The sequence below is a fragment of the Mus caroli genome, chromosome 18, assembly GCF_900094665.2.
Source record: "Mus caroli chromosome 18, CAROLI_EIJ_v1.1, whole genome shotgun sequence".
NCBI lineage: Eukaryota > Metazoa > Chordata > Mammalia > Rodentia > Muridae > Mus > Mus caroli.
The window spans coordinates 72,738,221-72,758,835 of NC_034587.1; the positions used below are offsets into that span (position 1 = coordinate 72,738,221).

Sequence of the window (20,615 nt, forward strand, 5' to 3'; positions counted from 1 at the left end):
TTATCTTTTATATTTTTAAAAAAACTTTTGCTAGCTTATTATGTGATTTGGTCAGGGCATTATCTGAAAAGTCTACTTTTGTACTTACCTGCTCTCCCTCCCGCCCACGCACCTCCGTGCATGGGTGTTTCCAGGACTCTGTTTCTCAGGCACACTGCCCTCTGGGTATAGCCTCCGGCTTGAACCTCATCCTTCACTCAAAGCTCAATGCAAGATTGCTGTTTCGTGTAGTCTTTTTTTTTTTAAGATTTGTTTATTAATTATTAATTTATTAATTTATTTATTAAAGACACTGTAGCTGTCTTCAGACACTCCAGAAGAGGGCATCAAATCTCGTTATGGGTGGTTGTGAGCCACCATGTGGTTGTGGGATTTGAACTCGGGACCTTTGGAAGAGCAGTCAGTGCTCTTAACCCCTGAGCCATCTCTCCAGCCCCTCACATAGTCTTTAAGACAGCAGAATGGCAGCATCTCTGCTTATCCTCTCCCTGTGGTTTGCTGTTGGTTTGACTGATTATCCCCTCTGCCTCATAACGAAAGCAGCTGTGCTGCTACTTAGGAAAGTCTGTTAACCTAGTGTGTGTTTGCACTGCAAGTAGGCGGTTGCGTAGCAGGGTGGACATGATCTTTTTTTTAATTTTTTTAAGTCTTAACTTAGTGGAAAATTTGCCCAGTCATTAGTTAATTTACTCAAAATTAACTCAATTTTTAAGTAATTTTAAAACAACAGGTAATTTAAATGAAACCATCTCATTACCATATACTTTCCTATATCATTGAAATATTTTTATGAGCATTACTTTGAAAAGTCAAAATTATTGTTAAAAATCCTAGAGAAAGATGCAATGCTGTGGTATATTTTGGAATTGCAGTTGAGGAAAGCATGACTGAGCGAAAGTCATGGAAATGCCTCAGAACGGGTTCTGCATGATGTGCAGGCCCACGGGAGAGAGCCAGCCTTCCGAAGCTAATCACCTGTGCTTTGTTTTAGGAAGGGGAGTGCGCTTGTATTACATAGGTGGGGAAGTGTTTGCTGAGTGCCTAAGTGATAGTGCAATCTTTGTGCAGAGCCCCAACTGTAACCAGAGATACGGCTGGCACCCTGCAACAGTGTGTAAGATCCCACCAGGTATGGATTCAACCCTGTAAATAAACCTCTCATCTCACTTGCTTCATTAACTTCACTAGTTGCTCCTGGCTTTAGGAATTAGGAGCTGATTTGCATGCTCATTCTAAAACATGGATCCTTTTAAAAATATTTTTTCATAATGTATTTTACTGTTTCTCAATTTTAGGCTGTAACCTGAAGATCTTCAACAACCAAGAATTTGCTGCTCTTCTGGCTCAGTCTGTCAACCAGGGTTTTGAAGCCGTTTATCAGCTAACCCGAATGTGCACCATAAGAATGAGTTTTGTGAAGGGCTGGGGAGCGGAATATCGGTATGACTTCCCCGCTCGTTTCTAGTTTGTTCACTGTGATTATTTTTATTCTCTTCTTTGCATCTTCTGTAGTTCATGTATGTCTGTTTTCAACAGATCTTTATATAAAATAATAAAAGAAAGAGGGCTAAGTATATATACTCAGTTGGTGGAGTGCTTGTGTGTCCTGTGTGAGGTGCTGGATTTAATCCTTGGAAACACATAAGCCAGGTGTTGGGATGTGTCTGGGAGTTCATGGCCATGCATGAATTGCATGAGGCCTGTAGATAAGAAACTTGAAATGACTGTATTATAGAAGAGAAGACTAAATTGGATGTAAACAGGTACTTTATGAAACCAGAGGTGTCTACTTTGTGCTCAAGGGAAGTTTCCTGATTGGAATGGCACGAGACTTGGGTTCTAGAGGATACATGGAGGGTTTCAGGAGATAGGAAAGGAAATGTCAGCCTGGCAGCAGAGCAGCCCTTTGATTAGGAGGAGGATGAAAGTAAGATTGAACAGTTCAGTTGAGAACAGCTGAGTGTAGCCCCCTCACCTCTGGTCTCACTCTGCATTCCCCAGGCTGCTGGTGTTAGTGTACTGTATCTCCCAGCCTGCTACACATGCAAGCGTGGCAGAAATTCTCGTGTGTAGAAAACCAGACGCCTGTACTTGGAAGTTGGCTAGAGCATACTGAAAACCCAGGCATCTACTGGGTTGATAGCATGTGATAAAGAGCACTGTATATATGCTTAGGCACTGAGCTTCCCTTACAGTGCTTTTAATTATGTGTATATCGTGTGTATATATGGGTCTGTGCTTGTGTGAATAACAGTGCCCGAGAAATCCAGAGGAGGGTTGTAGATCCCCTAGAGCTGGAGTCACAGGTGTTTATGAGTTGCCAGGTGTGGGTCCTGGTAACTAAACGTGGTCCTCTAAAAGAGCAGGGCATACTCTTACCTGCAGAGCCATCAGCCTCTTGGGTATCTAGTCCTAAATTCTATTGGGCATGAATTGTTTAGAGATGGAGAGCTGATAATGGCCTTTTATCATGATTGAAGAATATCATGTTGAAGAAGCAAAAGTAAATGTATTGACTGACTCTGTGTAACAAATGAGATAGAGCTAAGTCCAGTGTCGGAGAATAGGGTAACAAAATGTTCTGTGATCCAGGGAGTAGGCAGTGGCCCCTTTGTTAAAGCACTAGAAGGTTTTAATTTTGCTTTTTAAACTAGAAGCCTGAGGGATGTTACTGACAAGGATGTTGCTTATTGTGTGTCTTAGAGAATTTTAGCTTCAAGTCTTAACATTGTATGGCAAGGATTTAGCTTGGGTCAGCAGACTTTAAATTTGAGCCTTGTTCCAGTTAGGTTTCATTGATACGTGTAAAAGTAGGGCGCCATATGTGTCAGTTTACTTGGGGCAATCTTTTCTGGTTTTTGTCTCTCCTTCCAGCCTCATTACTAAGTAGTACCTAAATTTTCTCCTATAGGTGTATCATTTGAGGTGTTAGTTAAATAATAGTATCAGTAGATTAATTTAACTTCAGAAAAAAAGGATGTTTTTGTAAATCTTTCAAAAAGATGGAATTCTGGGGAGATGGCTCAGTTGGTAGAGCTCAAAAATTGGCAAGTACAATGACTTGAGTGTGAAGCTCTAGCACCCAAAAGAACCAGCCATGGCTGTGAGTGTCTATAACACCATCCTGGGTGGAGATGGGGTGCTGGGACTGAGGAACTGAGGCCCGGGGACAGATGGATTCTAGGAGCTTGCTGGCCAGCCAGCCAGTCAGTCCAGCTAGAATAGCGAGGGAGCTTCAGGTCCAGGGAGTGACCCCAACTCAAGGAAACGAGGTTAAGTTGAGGAAGACACCCAGCTCCCTTCTGGCTTCTGTGTGCACCTGTAAACATACATATGTGCCACACATAAATAAAATTCTTGAAAAAGGACCAAACTCACTAGTTCATTTTTAGCAGTAAATGTCAACCATTTTAAAATTAATAACTATATACACAAAACTAATACTTATTCTAAAGAAATAGATTTTATTTTATACAACCTTCTAGTTTCCTAATTGTTTTTGTGTTCTTTCAAACAGGAGGCAGACAGTAACAAGTACTCCTTGCTGGATTGAACTTCATCTGAACGGCCCTCTGCAGTGGTTGGACAAAGTATTAACTCAGATGGGATCCCCTTCAGTGCGATGCTCAAGCATGTCGTAAACCCATCAAAGACTCGCTGTAACAGCTCCTCCGTCGTAGTATTCATGTATGATCCCGTGGACTGTTTGCTATCCAAAAATTCCAGAGCAAAAACAGCACTTGAGGTCTCATCAGTTAAAGCACCTTGTGGAATCTGTTTCCTGTATTTGAATATTAGATGGGAAAATTAGTGTCTAGAAATGCCCTCCCCAGCGGGGAAAAAGAAGACTTAAAGACTTAATGATGTCTTGTTGGGCATAAGACAGTATCCCAAAGGTTATTAATAACAGTAGTAGTTGTGTACAGGGGATGTGTCCAGACCCAGTATTGCAGTACTATGCTGTTTGTATACATTCTTAGTTTGCATAAATGAGGTGTGTGTGCTGCTTCTTGGTCTAGGCAAGCCTTTATAAAATTACAGTATCTAATCTGTTATTCCCACTTCTCCGTTATTTTTGTGTCTTTTTTAATATATAATATATATATCAAGATTTTCAAATTATCATTTAGAAGCAGATTTTCCTTGTAGAAACTAATTTTTCTGCCTTTTACCAAAAATAAACAAACTCTTGGGGGAAGACAAGTGGATTAACTTGGAAGTCCTTGACCTTAATGTGTCCAGTGGATCTTAGCAGTCGTTCTTTTGTGATCCTTTTCTCCTGAGTTGCATTAGAAGGAAACCTTACTGGAACCGTCCAGGCTCTTCATCCCATTCCTGTTCTGGTTCAGAGCAGTGCAGCATAATGACATCGTGGGAAATAGTTGCACTGACGGCTTCTGGGTTAGTTGTTTCTGAGTCCAGTAAAGGTTTGTGTGGGCACTAAGTCCTTTTGTCAAACAACCAGACGTCAGCAGATGATAACTGATGTGTATAACCAGTTGTTCTGTTGATTAACTTTTGTCTCAAACATGCACAGGTGGCAGTATAATTATTTTCAGGGCTATTCTAGAGTCATCTCAGTCTGTTTCCTTCTTCCAAAGCCAGTCTAATAATAAAGTACCTTTCTGTAAAGGCAGCCGACCTTTTGCCTCATTTCACTTTTACTACCAGGTTGTATTACAGAACAGACCTTTTGTAAATGTGTTAGAGTGACGCTGAGGTCTTGTCAGCAGATAGGGCCATCTGTTTTTAAAGTGTATTGTATGTAATTTATAAATAGAATGTTATTTTACCTACCTTCAAAGGTTTAAATATTGTGAGCTAAGCCATTTAGCAAGATTTCTAGCCCGCAGTTAGCTGTGGACTTAGCTCTTCCTGACTTACCCTGGGTGTGTGGTTTGCTGACCTTCAGCTCTGCAGGAAGGAGATCCCAGCTGTCCTTTGGTCCCTCCCTCCTGCAGCACACGACAGTCATGTCCAGTGTTGACTCCTTTCTCGTTTGCAACTCCGTACAAATGCCTGGTCTCCTTTTTGTAAACTTTCATATTTTTGCAGACAAATACCTTTGGTACTTACTCTTTGAGACCATACTCACATGTATGTACAGTAATCATTTTTGATGCTTTTCAACATTGGTTGTTTTCTATTTGATATTTCTCATTTTCCTATATTTGTGTTTGTATGTTATGTGTTCATGTAAATTTGGTATAGTAATTTTTATTCAAATATTTATTGTTCACCTGTTAATGTGCCATGAACTTCCTTAACTTTTGGGTGAAGGTGAACAAGATAGCTATAGTTCCTGCCTTTGCTAAGAGCAGTTGGTTTAACCCATACTCAAGTGTCTGCATAGGAGGTAAACAGGGTATATCTTGAGAATGGCAGAGACGATGCTTTTGGTAGGATGTTGGGAAGGCATCTGGAGAGTGATGTGTAAGCTAACCCCTGACCTAGGAAGAGAAAGCCATGTGAAGAGCCAAGGGCAATTTAACACTGCTGGGACAGCATCAGCATCCAGAGGCTCAGGCTCATAGAGACTCACTGTCAGGTATCATGATTGTGCACACACCTGCACACACCCACACGTGGCGATGACATGCGTGTTCAGTTTAGAATTTGTTGAAGGTGGGACTGCTTTGTGACAGGCTGCTTCTGTCATCTCACTGTAATCTATTTCTCAGACCATGTACAGCTTTCTTGCACCAGGTCAGTGCCACTTAATTTAACAACTCCCGTTACGTAAATGCTCACCAGTCTGGAGCCGCCCTGCTTGCTTCTGGACTTGTTGCTGCATATCTATTGGCTGTCACCGCTTCCCTTCCGCTGCCCACCTGGTGATAGAGCTGTTGCCCTGTGCATTATTGCTGTTGAGCCTGCTGGAGATCCTTGTACATAAAACTGCCCCTTCTCTGGGAGTTTCCACAGCCTGGAAAACTTGAGCTGTTGGGACAGTTCTGGGGCAGAGGGCAGCTTTGAAAGTGGTAGGAGGTTATCCGACATGTTAAAGTGTTGCCAACAGTAAGACACAGCTCCTTGGTTGGGGTTCAGGAGTAGGTTTTCTGTACCACCGAGCGTGGACATGTCACCGTGTAAACTCATGTGAAAAGAATTCAGTGCTTACCTTTGCTTTTCACCGGAATGCTGTGGGCATGCGCTACTGTCGCCCAGATTTTGTTGATTTCACCTCTTTTGCAAGACTGATTTTTGTTCCATATGATTCCTACGGCCTCTCTTGGTTGATTTGTATTGATTTAATTTCTCCACATTATTTAGCATCATGTCTCAGCAGTAATTTGAAAGCCTTTCTACCAGATTCAAACATTTGGTTGGATTAGGCCAGTCTTTGGAATGCCACTAAACTGGGCTCTGACTTAAGGACCCTTTCCTGCTAGGGTCTGAGCCACACCAGTTACACTTACTATCCATCATTATATACATTTAGTCAGCATAGTTTCTGCCTGTTGTTTACCCAGCCACTGTGATTCTGGGACCACGTCCTGGCTCTGGAGTTGGGCTTAGTCCTGTGAGAGTTCCTGTTGTTTTCAGGGCCTGTGACTTTGCCAGAAGGAATTTGTGTATGTTTTCTTGAGAGCTGAATCTTCTAATGGTGTACATATATGTATGTATATGTACAGAGTTCCTTCTTTGTTTCTTTAATTTCACCTTCATCATGCCTTGGTTGTCAGTTCATCCCGACTAAGAGTCCAAGTGGAAGCAGTCAGGCTGGTTGAAGTCAAAGAAAGCAGATGTCCATTTGCCTTCCCTACCTCTGCCAAGAGCTGCCCATATGTATTTTTAAGCCCTCCCCCCTTTTTTAAGATTAACTACTTGGAACAGTTGTTCTCTTAGGTGTCCTCTTTGCTGGAGAGTAGTTGGTTTGGCGGTGAGGTATAAAGTAAGGAGACAATCTAAGTTGACCCTTCCAGCTTGCCTGTGTGTTCCACCTCTCTGTGCAACTGTCTCAAGTATGTCTTCACAGGCAGCCAGGGGCCTTTCCTCATACTGTGGCTTAAGGCTTTCGTGTCCCGTTAGCTCAGACTTATTACTTGTCATGCTTTTGCCTGAGCACCTTGCTAAACCCAGGCTTCCTTGCACCTTATCCTCTCCAGTCAATCAGCTCTGTTTTTTTCTGAATGCATTCTGTATTCTTCCCTTAGTGCGGTGCATTTCCCTGCAGGCAAGCTAGTATTGTTCATTCCTGGACCGCTGTTGGAGTCTTTCAAATGACTCTGGAATTTTTGCCCAGTTAAAATGTCCTTGTGACTGACAAGTAGCAAACTGTCAACATTATTTATCATAGTTTAGATGGTAACAGCATCTCCATCACAGTTTGGGGACAGTCTAGATCAGCGGTGTGACCCTTTAGTACAGTTCCTCATGTTGTGGTGATCCCCAGCCATAAAATTATTTTATTGCTACTTCATTACTGTAATTTTTCTACTGTTATGAATCGTAATGTAAATATCTTTGTTTTTTGATGGTCTTAGGTGACCCCTGTGAAAAGGTTGTTTGACCACCCCTCCCCCAAGGGGTTGCAACCCACAGGTTGAGAAACCACTGTTGTAAAGTGTCCGATTTACTCCAGTCAGAGTGATGGTGGTCTGTGGTCTGCAGAGGTAGACGTCTGCCGTCGGCTCCTCTTCTGTTTTCCAGCTTGTTTGATTATTTTACTTGTTCAGACTACCTTTTGTCCAGGGAGATTGAGGGACAAGTTACTTCTTGGAATATAGTTTATGTGTTTAAATACTTGGAGCCAGAAAATGCTGAGTTAATCTCATGAGTGCTTTTGCGATAAGAACTGGCCTCATGTGTTATATCTTGAATAGAGACTTTTACCTTGGCCATTATAGCTACTTATATACATGAGAGTTGCCTCAAACATTTTAGTTTTAGCGTATATGATATGTGTGTGTGTTTAAGTGTACACACATGTACCCTCAGAAAACAAACAGTGGGGTTATCTTAACAATGATGAAAGATACATTGTTTAAATCTCAGATCTCAGTAAAGAGATCCCATTTGCTTGTAGACTCATGACACAATCAGTGTATTTAAAATGAAATTACCAGTCCTTATTTGACAGTTCAGCTGGTATGCTGGTGTTCAGGCACTGTGGTGAAAATCATAAGAAATAAATTACCACCAATAAAGCTTTCCATATACCTCATCCCTAAACTACACCCAGCGCTGAGGGTTAACTTGAAAATCTGTTCTTCATTTGTGTCTCCCCATGAAATCCCAGAGACCTGGGAAGGACCTCTATGAGGTCAGAGTCCCACACCTAATGCTACTCTAAAGGAGGGTAGTAGTTCAGGCCTGTCTTGGCAGTGAACTACCAAGGAATGGTTTCCCAAGACTTCTTGGAACCTCTGTATCCTAACCACCTACATGTTCATTGCTAGCTTCTGAGTTTAGAGTGGACCCTAGATTTCACAAATGCTAGAGATGTAGGATCCCTTGGGAAAAGGGGTGTTTTCCGGTTTGCTATTTTGGGATGGAAGGTAAGGGTTTGCACCTTTTTTTTGTCTTGGAGTAATTTTTAAACAACCAAAAGAGATACAAAGCTTTAGCGTGTTGGAAAACGCTCTGATTAGTGTACTCCTTCCAAGCCAGCTGTAACCCTTCCTCTCTCTGGCTTTAAGGCTCCTGGCTGGTTGCAGTGTTAAACACTAAGTAACTTTATGTTTCTAAGGCTGTATTAAATTGTGCCCTTCACAGTGTTGTGTCATAGGGGGTTGGCTTTGGGGAGCTGAGAAGAAACCTGCCTTGAAGGGCCAGTGCCTAGCTGGTGCACACTTGTCCTTGCCTCTGTAGGGTGGTGGATTATTGGCTTGTAGAGGTAGTTTACAGAGATTGGTTTAAATCACGAGAATAATTAACCAACCTCTGGCCTCTGAACCATGTATGCACATATACTGATCCAGCCCATTTCTTGGTAAAATGCAGAACTCAGATTGGGCACACGTTAGACCAGCTTTACCTTCAACTTCATTTGCGCTTTTATTGACTCTAACATAAGGTGTGAGTATTTGACTTTCTTTGTTGGTGGCAGTGATCTGTAACACTCAGCACTTTCTAGGTGAGCTAAACCAAGAAAATCCACAATGACTGGCTAAGGCTGCAACTTCATTGGAAGCCAAGTGAAAAAGCATCAGAGAGTGCCTCCTGCCTCAAGGCTGGCCTTCCTGGGAGCTCAGTACACAGTAGTTTGGCTCTGGGCCTCTGCAAGGGCCTTCAAGCTTGGCTGTCCTCATACGAAATTAGAATGTGGAAGTAGTTGGCTTTGAAGGTTTTCACATTTAAAGGGATATAAAGCGATACATGAAACTAGAATACTCATTTAGCTCAGAAAATCTCAACACGTGGTAGGTAAGATGCTATGTAACTTACGGGAACGGGAGACTCGGGACGTCTTGTCTGAGAGTGGGTTTCAAGAGTGAAGTCTGATACACTACCACTAAATGTACTTGGTCTTTCCCAGCTTTTCTAGCTGGTGAGCCAGTTTGGAGGAAGTAGCCTTTAGCAAGAGAGCTACAAGTGCGTTGTCCTTAAGGAGCCTTGTGTACACAGACGTTCTTTTCTCTGCACATGTCAAGGGAAGACAAGGGTCCCAGATATGCAATGCTAAGTGTCAACCAAAGTGAGTCCTAGGGGTCCTGGGAACAGTTGTCCCCTTGGTTGTCCTCAGGACTCATACTGATGTCATCCTAGCTGATAACTGTGTTGGGTTATCCCATGGCTGTCAGCATTTTTAGGACTCAACCTATGTGTTCTGTAATCATTCATTACTGTGGATGCAACCGAAGATTTACAATAAATAACACAAAGAACAATGGGGTTGAGTATGGAATGAAAAGAGGCAACAAGCTAGGGATGATCTGTGTAGGTGTAAGTACACTTTGTGTCCTTCCTTAGGAGTTCTTGTAACAGAAACAGTGTGAAACTATAGATGTCTTCTCCTATAAGGGAAAAAAAACATGGTGTTTGATGCTTTGGTCTCTTATTTCCCAGTCTGTCCTGCTTAAGAAGCCAGAATGTGGTTTCTATTTGGTGGATGCTGTCTTAAAATGACTAAATGCGTCACCCGGAAGGAGTCAGTTTCCCTGTGCAGTTGGAGCCGTTTGCTCTCAAGTCTTCTGTCCTCCTCTCACGGCGCTCACCAGCTAGGCTAATCTCAGGAGACAAGGGATGTTCTAAGACGCCATGGACTTAACAATGCTGTTTGGCAGACATAAACCCTGTTCCTGCTCTCTGGTGGTCCTCAGTGGCTGATGCAGCGCGCTGTGATGGAGATACTAAAACACGTGTGTTATTTGTAAGTCTTCTCTCAGTGATTGTCAGACAACTGTGGTGTGTGTGTGTGTGTGTGTGTGTGTGTGTGAGAGAGAGAGAGAGAGAGAGAGAGAGAGAGAGAGAAACAGTGAGCTGAGGCTTTATTATAGCTGGTTTCCAGTTAAAATTGTGAAATATGTATTTCTTGTCCACACCAAATATTTCAGTCTATTTAATGTATTAAAGAAATAGTTCTGCTTAAGAAAATGTTGCTTAAATGTTCTGTGATTTCTGGTGCATTTTTATACCGATCTGTGTGTGTGTCTGTGCATTCACTTTCTGCCTTTGCTCTCTGTGTTAACTGTCCTGTTGCCCTCGGAAGGTGGACACTCTTCCTAGCATTAAAAAGAAACATTTGAGTTATTTACCTGTCATTATGGGATCCAATTTGTTTTGATTTGGGTATAAGGTGGTCTTTCCGAGATGATTACATTTTGGTATCTACTGTCTAAATTATGTGAATGCAAAAGGAAAAAGGGATTTTGTATATGTACAGGTATATTCTTAAGTGTATGTCTTTTGTTTTTTTAATTTGATGTGGCACACACGGACTTTGCCTGTGCCTTTCTCAGACATAGGCCCTCCTTACCCAAAAGCACTGCACAGTGTTAGTTACATGTTTTAATTCCAGTTTGCTTATGGCCAGTTAGTGATAATAGGCAACATTTATGTTTTAAACAAACATAATGAAATTCAAGCTTATCCTGTAAATATACTTAACAACACCACATAACAGTGTTTGTTGTTTTGTTTTTTAAGGCCTTGAAAAGAACTAGAGACCTAATCTCAGAGTTACATGATGAACATGAAGTAATTGAGAAGCTTCCTGGTTGAGCCATAACTTCCTGTCTGAGAAAAAGAGCCTAGAAGCTGACATGCACAGCCCTGTTTGGCTTAGAACAGCCCAAACATTAATGAGTTTAACATTTTTATTGCAAGTAAAGCAGGTTTACTATTAAAACTGACATAGCATCTAACTATAATAAAAACAGTCTAAAAAACACTTGTTAACCTTGTTGCTGCAACAACCCTTGAGGTAACTTGACTGGAGTGTCTCCCAACCTTAGGAAGGCCTGTGGACCAGCCTGCTGTAGTGCTGGTTCTCTGCAGTGCAGACCGTGTGGCTGCTGTGTGTGTGAAGTGGCAGAACCATTAAGCTCTTCACACTTGGACATCACTCTTCCTCCTCAACTTGAATTGCGTTCCTTTAGTACAGGAGGCAGAAGTGTGGATGATGGCAGGCTGATGTCATCCCCTGAATCGTTCTTCAGTGGCACACATGTCCAAGAGGGAGGGTGAGGACTGCATTAGCTAGTGTATTTGTGGGAGTAAGGCAAGAGGGTTAAGTAGGTAAAAACCCTTCTTGTGCAGACTTCTACACCTGAGCTTGATCTCCAGAACCCACATGAAGGTAGGAAGAAATGTGTCCTCTGGCCTCCACATTTGCCTACTCACACAGCATACACAGAATAGTAAGAAGTTACGTCTCTTCCTCCTTCCCATCTGTTCATCTCAGACTTGGTTTCCATCAAAATCGAGACAGTTACAATTTAGAAGTTCACAACAGGAGTCTGAAAGTCTTCAGTGAATAGGCATGTGAGTATTTGTAAAAATCCTTTTAACTGATCATTTTGGTGCAAAGTAGCAAAAAGGTTTATGCTACTTTGTACATGTTAGGACTATAGGATTTGCATTCTTAAACATACTAACAGAAGGCAAGATCATTGAGTCCAGATTCACACAGATGTTCAGGGGTAAATCAGTAATAGATCAAGCTTGCTCCCCTAGTAAGTTTGGGAGTTGAAAGTTACCATAAGAATTAACAATGTGAATAGAATTTGAGGTTATTTTGTTTGATTTTTGTCCCTCTCTGCCTCATAATACTGTTAATTACGTCAAAAAGTTCTAAAATTGGAAAAAAAAATGTGATCCAGAGGAAAGCACAGGTGCTCTGAACACGATCCAGGAAGGACATTGTGAGGTCATTGTCCAAGGATTCATCCCATTAGGGAGTGATTTAGAGTGATCTTGAGGTCTTAGAGTGCACCATGTGCATGTGAACATGGAAGAAACCCAGACATTACTTACTAAGCAGCCACCGTCAGTGCCTAGCAGAAGATTGACAGCCACGAGCTACCATAAAGTCTGGGGAGCTGGCGGCAAGTGCCACAGGTGTCTGTGCTGGGAGCGTTCAGGAGTGTGCCCATGAGGGTGGGGTGCATGGCAGTGTGGTACGCTCCGTTTGCACCAGCAGCCTCTGGGTGTGAAGATACTGGTTTTGGTTCATTTACATGGCTGGTTTGCTAGAGAACTCCCCGAGACTCGAGTGGTGCCTACGTGTTTGATGGTAACAGATCGACAGTTTTCAGCCAGTTGCCTAGCAGCAGTTTGCTGTGAAGCCACACTTGAACAGCAGCTGGAGGATTATGCCCTCTGCTGTTAAATGGCATGTTTCCACGGGAGATCTTGTCTCTGTTGGCTTGTCATTAGCAGCATTTAATCATACTGCATCATGTAAATACCATGTTTATGCACATGACTCACCTTTTAGGTAGTTATTTGTATAAAAGTGGGCTACAGTGAGACGGTGAGGACTGAGAAGAGCCCATTTTGCCCTTGGAATAAAGCATTTTAATAGGAAGGTCTAGCTTGCCCCTTTCTGTTAAAAGGGGTAAAGAAAAAAAAAATTGTTTTGCCTAAGAACCCAACTTTCTTTATTCCACCTTTTGTTTTTGTTTTCCGAGACAGGGTTTCTCTGTGTAACAGCTCTGGCTGTCCTGGAACTCACTCTGTAGATGAGGCTGGCTTAGATAGAGCTCACTAGAGATCTGTCTGCCTCTCTTTCCTGAGTGCTGGGATCAAAGACGAGTGTCACCGTGCCCAACCTCATTTTCACTTTTTAGCCACGCTCTTGCGTGTGGCAGTTCAGAGCACTCTTGGTCAACCATGAACACATTTTGTCAGGAATTGAATTTTATAGATATGAGTGCGTGCTTTCATGTGCAACAGGATCGGCGGCCTGCAGAGCACTAGTTTCTCGAAATGCTCTGTAGTAGTTACAGGAGGACCTTTTTTATTACTTTTTATTATTATTATTATTATTTATTATCTACCTGAGGGTTTGATTTGGTTGGTTGGTTGGTTGATTGGTTGTTTTTTGAGGCAGGGTTTTTCTGTGTAGCCTTGGCTGTCCTAGAACTTGCCTTGAATTTACAGAGATCCGCCTGCTTTTGCCTCCCCAAGTGCTGGGATTAAAGGTGTGTGCCACCACCACCACCATAGGCTACCTGTGTAAGGGAAGCAATAGGCACAGAAAAAATTACTTTTCTCAAAATGAGAATCACTGAAAAGAGTGTTAGATTTTAACTTTTAAGTAAAGCATTCTACACACGACATACCCTGTTACTCATTTTAAATAAAACCAGATATAGGTGAATAAAGTTGAACTTCGGAGAACTAAATTTTGGTGCTTGGAATTGCTAACAGTCTACAGGGCGCAATTTTATTTGCCAGAATGTCAACATTTTCTACCCTGCTTCCACATTTTTACAGTCTGTTCCTTACCCCCTGTAATTAAAGAAACCCTGAGGAAAAAAACATTACCAGAATATGTCATTGTAGTATTTGTTAAGTACAGCAATGTCCAGAGTCGAGAGCGATGTTACCATTAAAAGTAAGTATTTTGTGTCCACAGCTTTACAGTTTATGTCTGACTCCTAACAGTCCGTGTGCCTTTACTCAAACCAACATGGTCACCGAGGAGAGCAGTTCTTTATGTATAGCGTAACACCATCAGTAGCTGGTTGGAAAGCTTTGAACATGCAAGCCCTTTAAGATTATGGGTCCTGGTGGGAGGGTCTGTATAATTTGCAAGTGCTCTGAGTATTTCTCAACAGAAGAAGCACATCTAAAAGGTAGTTTAACCGAGAGCACAGGATGGAGAACTTGAACATTGCGCTGTCATGATCACTCTTCATTGATGGGACAAACCTCGGCTGCCTGCTTCAGCTGTCGGAGAATTGGAATACTGTGATAGTTGTAAGCCTTGCTTACCACTTTCCGAGTAACGAGAAATAAGTTAGACGTAGGCTCAGAGATCCGATTGTGCTTGTTTCTGTGATTAAATCATTTCATCAGTCGGTCTAATGTCCCTGTTTCCTGGATTTCCCGATAGTGGAGTATTGATTTTTTGAGGATAGTTAAGGGATGGAAAGTGAGCATTTGATCTGTGAACGTAGAACACAGAAGTGACCTGGGTCGGCACTGTCTATAAAATGACTGTCAAACCTGGAGGGAGGGAGTTAAGCTCTCCTGGAGCAGTTTAGCATTGGCTACAGAACTAGTTAATGCATGGCAACCGCAGGAAGCTCTGTAGGAAGTGCCAAGTGTGCAGCAGCAGCAACAGCAGCCTGCTTCTGGGCCAGGCCTGGGATCACCTGGGCATCTAGAACAAGCCTGCCTGCCTGGCCATTCTGTGCCCTTATCAGGAAGGCATTTTCCCTTGTGAACTTCATCCTCTTTCACACTAGTACGTTTGTGGACATCGCTGAGCAACAGTGACTAAGCCCAGTCCACACAGTCTGTCAAGTCAGCACGATCCAATGCTAACTAGTACTTGCCAGAAGTAAGCATGAGGTCAGGTCCAGGGTGGGAAATGCTACATTTTTGAGCTGAAGAAAGCATGGAGACACTCCCAAGGAATGTGGGAAGTGGGGGCCTTGGGAATCCCTCTGCCAGGCTCTTGCTTTGTGACTATGAGATGGACATAAAGCCAAAGGAAGATGGAGAGACTGAAGAGTCTAAGCAGAGTCTTAATGTTCACTTAGTTCCAGGTATTTGACTTCATAGAGCATAGAATCAACACAAAAGAGTTAAAACCAAAGCCATGTGGTTTTTCTCACAGAGTTTAATAATTACCAGTGTACCTGGCTGTTGTCATGTGACTGAAAGTTCACTTGCTGGTCTCTTCAGAACAAGAAAGCACTCTCACCTCCCACCAGTGGCAGAAGGGATCACTGATGGAGAGAAACCACTTCTGTGCAGTGTACAACTGTTGCCACTTCCAGAGCCTGCTTGGGATTTCCCTCACGCAAAGATGCTGCCCAACTGAAGAAGCTGCAGATGCTTAAGGAAACTATTGATAAGGTTTATCAATAATGTAGCTTGTAAGGCGTGGATTGACCTTGGTGCTGAATTTCCTTTCCCCCCCCCCCACCCCTTAACTTTCCCTTTCTCCTCCTTTAAGGCCAGTTACCTGTATCCTGCTCTGCATTACCAGACCCTTGCTAGCTTCTGTGGCCAAAGAAGCTCCCAAGGTGACCACCCATCTTGTGCCCAGCGCTGCCTACTATGGCTTTCAGAGGACCGAGGACATTGCTTTGTGTAGGATTAAATGGGCTCCCCTGCCCCACATTCTGCCTGCCAGCCCCTTAACTTATTTTGGCAATCACATTTCTGTGAATACAAAATATTTTGTGGTCTTTAACTGGCATCTAGTGACTGGGGTATTTTGTTGGTTTTAACTCTTCTGATTCTACACTTTTAAGTATTCTCTTATTTTTATAAAATGCAAAAGTACCACTACAAACAAAATTCGCCTGAAGTCCAACAGCCGGAGAGAACTATTGTTTGGTATGCGTTCTTCTTCGGCCTTAATGGTTTGTGTGTGCACACCAGGAAATGGTGGACGCTTCCCTCACAGACCATTAGACATAGAAATCACCAGACAGTCACAAGAAGAGTGGGGGGAAAAATGTAGGAAGCCAAACAGCAAGCCATAGTAGATATGTAGAAATGTAAGTTTTTGGCTTAGAGTAAGGACTACAAAAGATAGTTGGCCTGTTTAAATTTGGTGTTTGGAATTAATAAATGCGAGAACTAAAATATGTCATGCATGTTTTTTTTTTTTAAACATGGCCTGTTCTACTAGTCCATTGCAGGTGTCCAAATCAGAATGCCCAGTGAAGTAGAATTCGCTCGGCTAGCAGCAGCATTCAGATCCACTGAGCATGGTCCCTCAGGCACACGCGTAATGTTCAGCTAATTTCATGTAGCCTGAGAAGGGTTGTGGGCACTTGCTAGTTGTGGTTTTGAGAAGTTCAGATACTGGGTCAGAATCTGTCGCTTTTTAAAGTTTGCGATTGTGTCACCCCCAAAGTACTTTTAGGGTATTCATTTATGGATGTTTTCTAAAGGTACACAATAGGGTCTGAAAGGATGGCTTAGTGATTAAGTGCTCCAGCTGATCTTCAGGGGCCCTGAGTTCAATTCCCAGCATGAAGAACACATGGCAGTTCACAACTTCCTGTAACTCCAGTCCCAGGACACCTGATGCCTTTTTCTGACCTGCACAGGCCCTGTATGCAGGTGATAACGCAGACTATGGCGGCTTGAATGAGAATGGCTTCCACAGACTTACATGTTTGGATGCTTGGTCCTTAGTTAGTAGAACTGTTTGCAAGGGATTAGGGGGTGTGACCTTGGAGGAGATGTCTCACTGGGGTTGAACTTTGAGGTTTCATAAGCCCACGCTAGTCCTAGTGTCTCTCTGTGCTGTTGCCTCAGGATCAGGATATAAAGCTCTCAGCTACTGCTCTGTTGCCGTGCCCGTGTGCTTCCCACCATGATGATCATAGACTAACCTCTCCAAAATTGTAAGCAAACCCCCAATAGAGCAGTAACCAAAGCACAGACAATATATTCATGCAGGCACATAAAATTAAAAAAAAAAAAGAAAGCTAATTACACCTGTTAAGTTTCCTAACTTGAGAATATTAAGTACAGTTAAGATTTGAGGTCCCTTCCATCTCAGCATTTCACTGTCCTTTCTGTCTCCTCAGTGGGTGCTAACATTCTCAGCAGAAACTGACTGAGACCTAGGCCCGTGAGATCATGGGTGAGGTGTGCCCTCACTGTTCCAAAGGTGACTCCTGCTGTCCCCTCTGGGACTGAAACCCCATCCTCAAGCCCCTGACACTCTTCTGTAGCTCACTGGCCCAGGTCAAGTCACATGCTTGCTAAAATCTGCTCTGAGCCCTTGGCTCTGCACGGTTTCTGTAGGATTCCACCCAGTTCTCCATCTCCATTTCCTATGTTTCCTGTAGGCACTATAACTGTAGATGTGAAAAGTTCAGACAACTTTGCTATGCCCCATCTCTGCTGTTCACAGCCAAGGCTGGGGAGCCCAGTTCATGCCAATTGTGTCTATGTTCTGAGACACCCATCCTGACTGCTGTCACCTCTTCATTTTCCAGTTACCCTTGGGTGCTTGACCATGAGAGGGAAGGGACACACAGTCATGGTGGTCTTATTTAATCCTGCTTTCCCCTTCTGAGCCTTTCTAGCTGAGAGTAATTTCATTTCCTCCAACAAGAGGCCTCCTTATACCTTACCCAGGTTCCTTCTCATGCTTAGTCCACCGAGGTTATTCTTGCTATATGGATGCCATTCTTAAACGTTTAGAGCTCCCCTTTCTTAACAAAGCTTGCCTTTGAACACTGTGTAGCTGCAGGCACCAAAACGCACTGAGTGAAGGGACTCACTGCTGCCCAAGGTGATGGGAAGGGCTGTATGCTTAGACCTCAATGGGACATTTACACCACCCTACGACTCCGGGAACATGGTGAAGAGCGGAGCCACTAATGTAAGAGCTGGAAGAAAGGGAGGAAGAAGAGCTGAAAAGTGGTATCCTTGAAGTATGACCCAGCCAACGCAAACCGTACCCCAGCTGTGGTGCCGGCATCTGGTCTCTACCAGCCTGGGCCTGTCAACAGCTAGTCATGGATTGGAAAAAGGGTTCATTAGGACGGACTCTTCCCTGCTAGCTATTGGCTACTGTTTCCAAAGAGAGGAGTCTGTTGTTGTGTTCTACTGTATGGTCAACAGTGAGCCTATCAGATTCCAATGGCTAGTTCCTAAGCTGTGTTTACAGAGAGTCCTGGTTAAAAATCAGCGAGTTATAAATAAAAGCAGGAAGATATGTGTAAATGGGACACGGTGGGGGAGGGGCTGCCTGAGTGGGAAAGGAGAGGAGGGGGTGGGCATGAGAGCAGTGCACTGTATACAAGAGAGGGTGGGCATGAGAACAGAGTAATAAGACAAGTGCTCTGGCAATGGCACAGCTGTGTCGTGGTGTGATTAGCACTCCAGTGTACACCATCTCCTTCCCTGGTCTAAGCTTTGTGGCTTACCTTTACTGACAGTACGGTGAGGAGCAGATAAAGGCAGAGAAGATGGTAAAGGTTGTTAGTGCTGGCCAGGCAGACACTGTTCTGGGTTTGCTTCTGGTTCTAGTGGTTTTGCCTATTTGGATCTTAAGGACTTTGAATGTCTTTTTCCTGATCCACGAAGATGACATTGTTCTCTTCAAAGATGGTTCAGAGAGCTGGGCAGTGGTGGCATACTCTTTTAATCCCAGCACTTGAGAGGCAGGGACTGGCGAATCTCTGAGTTCAAGACCAGCCTGATCTACAGAGTGAGTTCCAGGACAGTCAAGGCTACTTAGAGAAACCCTGTCTCAAAAACCAAGCAAGTTCAGATGGTACCCTCTGACCCTTTCCTAGCATCCCCAGATCCTGTAGCCCCTTCTCAGCCCTGCTTTGGCCTTTTGTTCGTGCCAGTGACCGCACACTGACAATAACTGCACCCCTCTTTCGCCCTTGCTAACTTGAAAGTGGCTTTCTGCTTTGGGAAGCTTTCTGGCCCTTACTTTGCATTTCAAATTCACTCACATCTTTAAGACCCAATTTAAATTCAGTTCCTCCGTGAAGTCTTCCATAACCACCTCTGTTGAAAATGATGCCCCCTCCTATAGCAATAGCTGACAATAGCATTTGGGTGTTCTTGGGATGCGTGCACACACAAAAGTACCAAGAGGGCCCTGGGGGAGGGGCAGTGATGGTTGTATTAAAGGAGACAGCAGAGTGGATGTTGTCACGTGTTATAAAGCAGGTTCCTAAATAGAGGACGTTCTGGAGGAGGTTTGGCCCTCTTTCTGCCTACGTGTGTGCTCGGTTTTGGTTTTGTTTTGTTTTTTGTTTTTTTTTTTCCTTTTGGGGGGTTGATGTTTGTTTGTTTCCCAGTGCTAGGGCTCAAAATGAAGACCTGTGCATGCTAAACACTCACTCACCCACAGAGCTACATCCAGCCTGTACCGCACATCTGGAAGCAGCAGTGGAGGCCACCTGGGTCGCAGTTAAAACTGCAGCTACTGTAGTTTGGTCCTCTTTGTACGTGTGTGTGCTCGGTTGTTTTTTATTTTATTTTTTTCCAGTGCTAGGAATCAAAGTGAAGACCTGTGCATGCTAAACAATCACTCACCCACTGAGCCACAACCCAGCCTGTACTGTAGTCCTAATGGCACCTTATGTTTCTCTACAATTTGGGGTAAGGAAGTGTGCCCTGCAACAGAAACAAAGAACTTAGTAATCACCATCCTTAGAAAATCAAGACTGGGTTTTCCAACGTGGCAGCCATCTTCCAGTAACTCGCCAAAATGACATGCAGGAAGGGAAAGAGGAGGCACCTGGTATATGTTCTCTAGGCTTTTTAGGAAACATGGAGTTGTTCCTTTGGCAACATACACGTGAATCTACAAGAAGGGTGATATTGTAGACATCAGGGAATGGGCACTGTTCAAAAAGTAATGCCCCATAAGTGCTACCACGGCAAACCTGGAAGAGTCTACAGTGTCACCCAGCATGCCATGGGCATCACTGTAAACAAGCAAGTTAAGGGCAAGATTCTGGCTGAGAGGATCAATGTGTGGACTGAGCACATCAAGCACTCAAAGAACAGAGACAGCTTCCTGAAGCGGGTGAAGGAGAACAATCAAAAGAAAAAGGAAGCCAAAGAGAAGGGCACCTGGGCTCAGCTGAAGCTCCAGCCTGTGCCACCCAGAGAAGCACACTTTGTAAGGACCAATGGAAAAGAGCTGGAGTTGCTGGAGCCCAATCCTTAGGAATACATGGACTAATGTACAAAAGAGAAATAAAGGACCCTGGCTGCAAAGAAGTGTTTTCCTGAAAGCAAGCAAGCAAGCAAGCAAGAAAGAAGGAAAGAAAGAAAGAAAGGGGAGAGAGAGAGAGAGAGAGAGAGAGAGAGAGAGAGAGAGAGAGAGAGAGAGAGAGAGAAGGAAGAAGAAAATCAGGCCTGGGGTAGACTTTGTTTGGCATGAGAAGCCATGAAGCCATGTTTTGCATACAATTTGCAAAACACAAGAAAATCAAGAAGAAGGAAGACCAATGCGTGGATACTTCATTCCTCCCTAGAATAGGGAACAAAAT

The 20,615-nt window shown here is 43.4% G+C and overlaps 1 protein-coding gene across 4 annotated transcripts in view; it reads left to right on the plus strand.

The window, feature by feature from the left end:
* Smad2 (SMAD family member 2) overlaps positions 1 to 10,695 on the plus strand; it is a 64,632-nt gene extending 53,937 nt beyond the window's left edge. For 3 of the 4 annotated variants that reach the window (XM_029471809.1, XM_021150250.2, XM_029471808.1), the window contains 3 exons: positions 992 to 1,129; positions 1,296 to 1,440; positions 3,518 to 10,695. In XM_029471809.1, the coding sequence (XP_029327669.1) occupies positions 992 to 1,129; positions 1,296 to 1,440; positions 3,518 to 3,641 (407 nt within the window). In that variant the 3' untranslated portion in view covers positions 3,642 to 10,695. The remainder of the gene's footprint in view (positions 1 to 991; positions 1,130 to 1,295; positions 1,441 to 3,517) is intronic. The other variant, XM_021150251.2, reaches the window with a different exon arrangement.
* Positions 10,696 to 20,615: the final 9,920 nt, after the last annotated feature.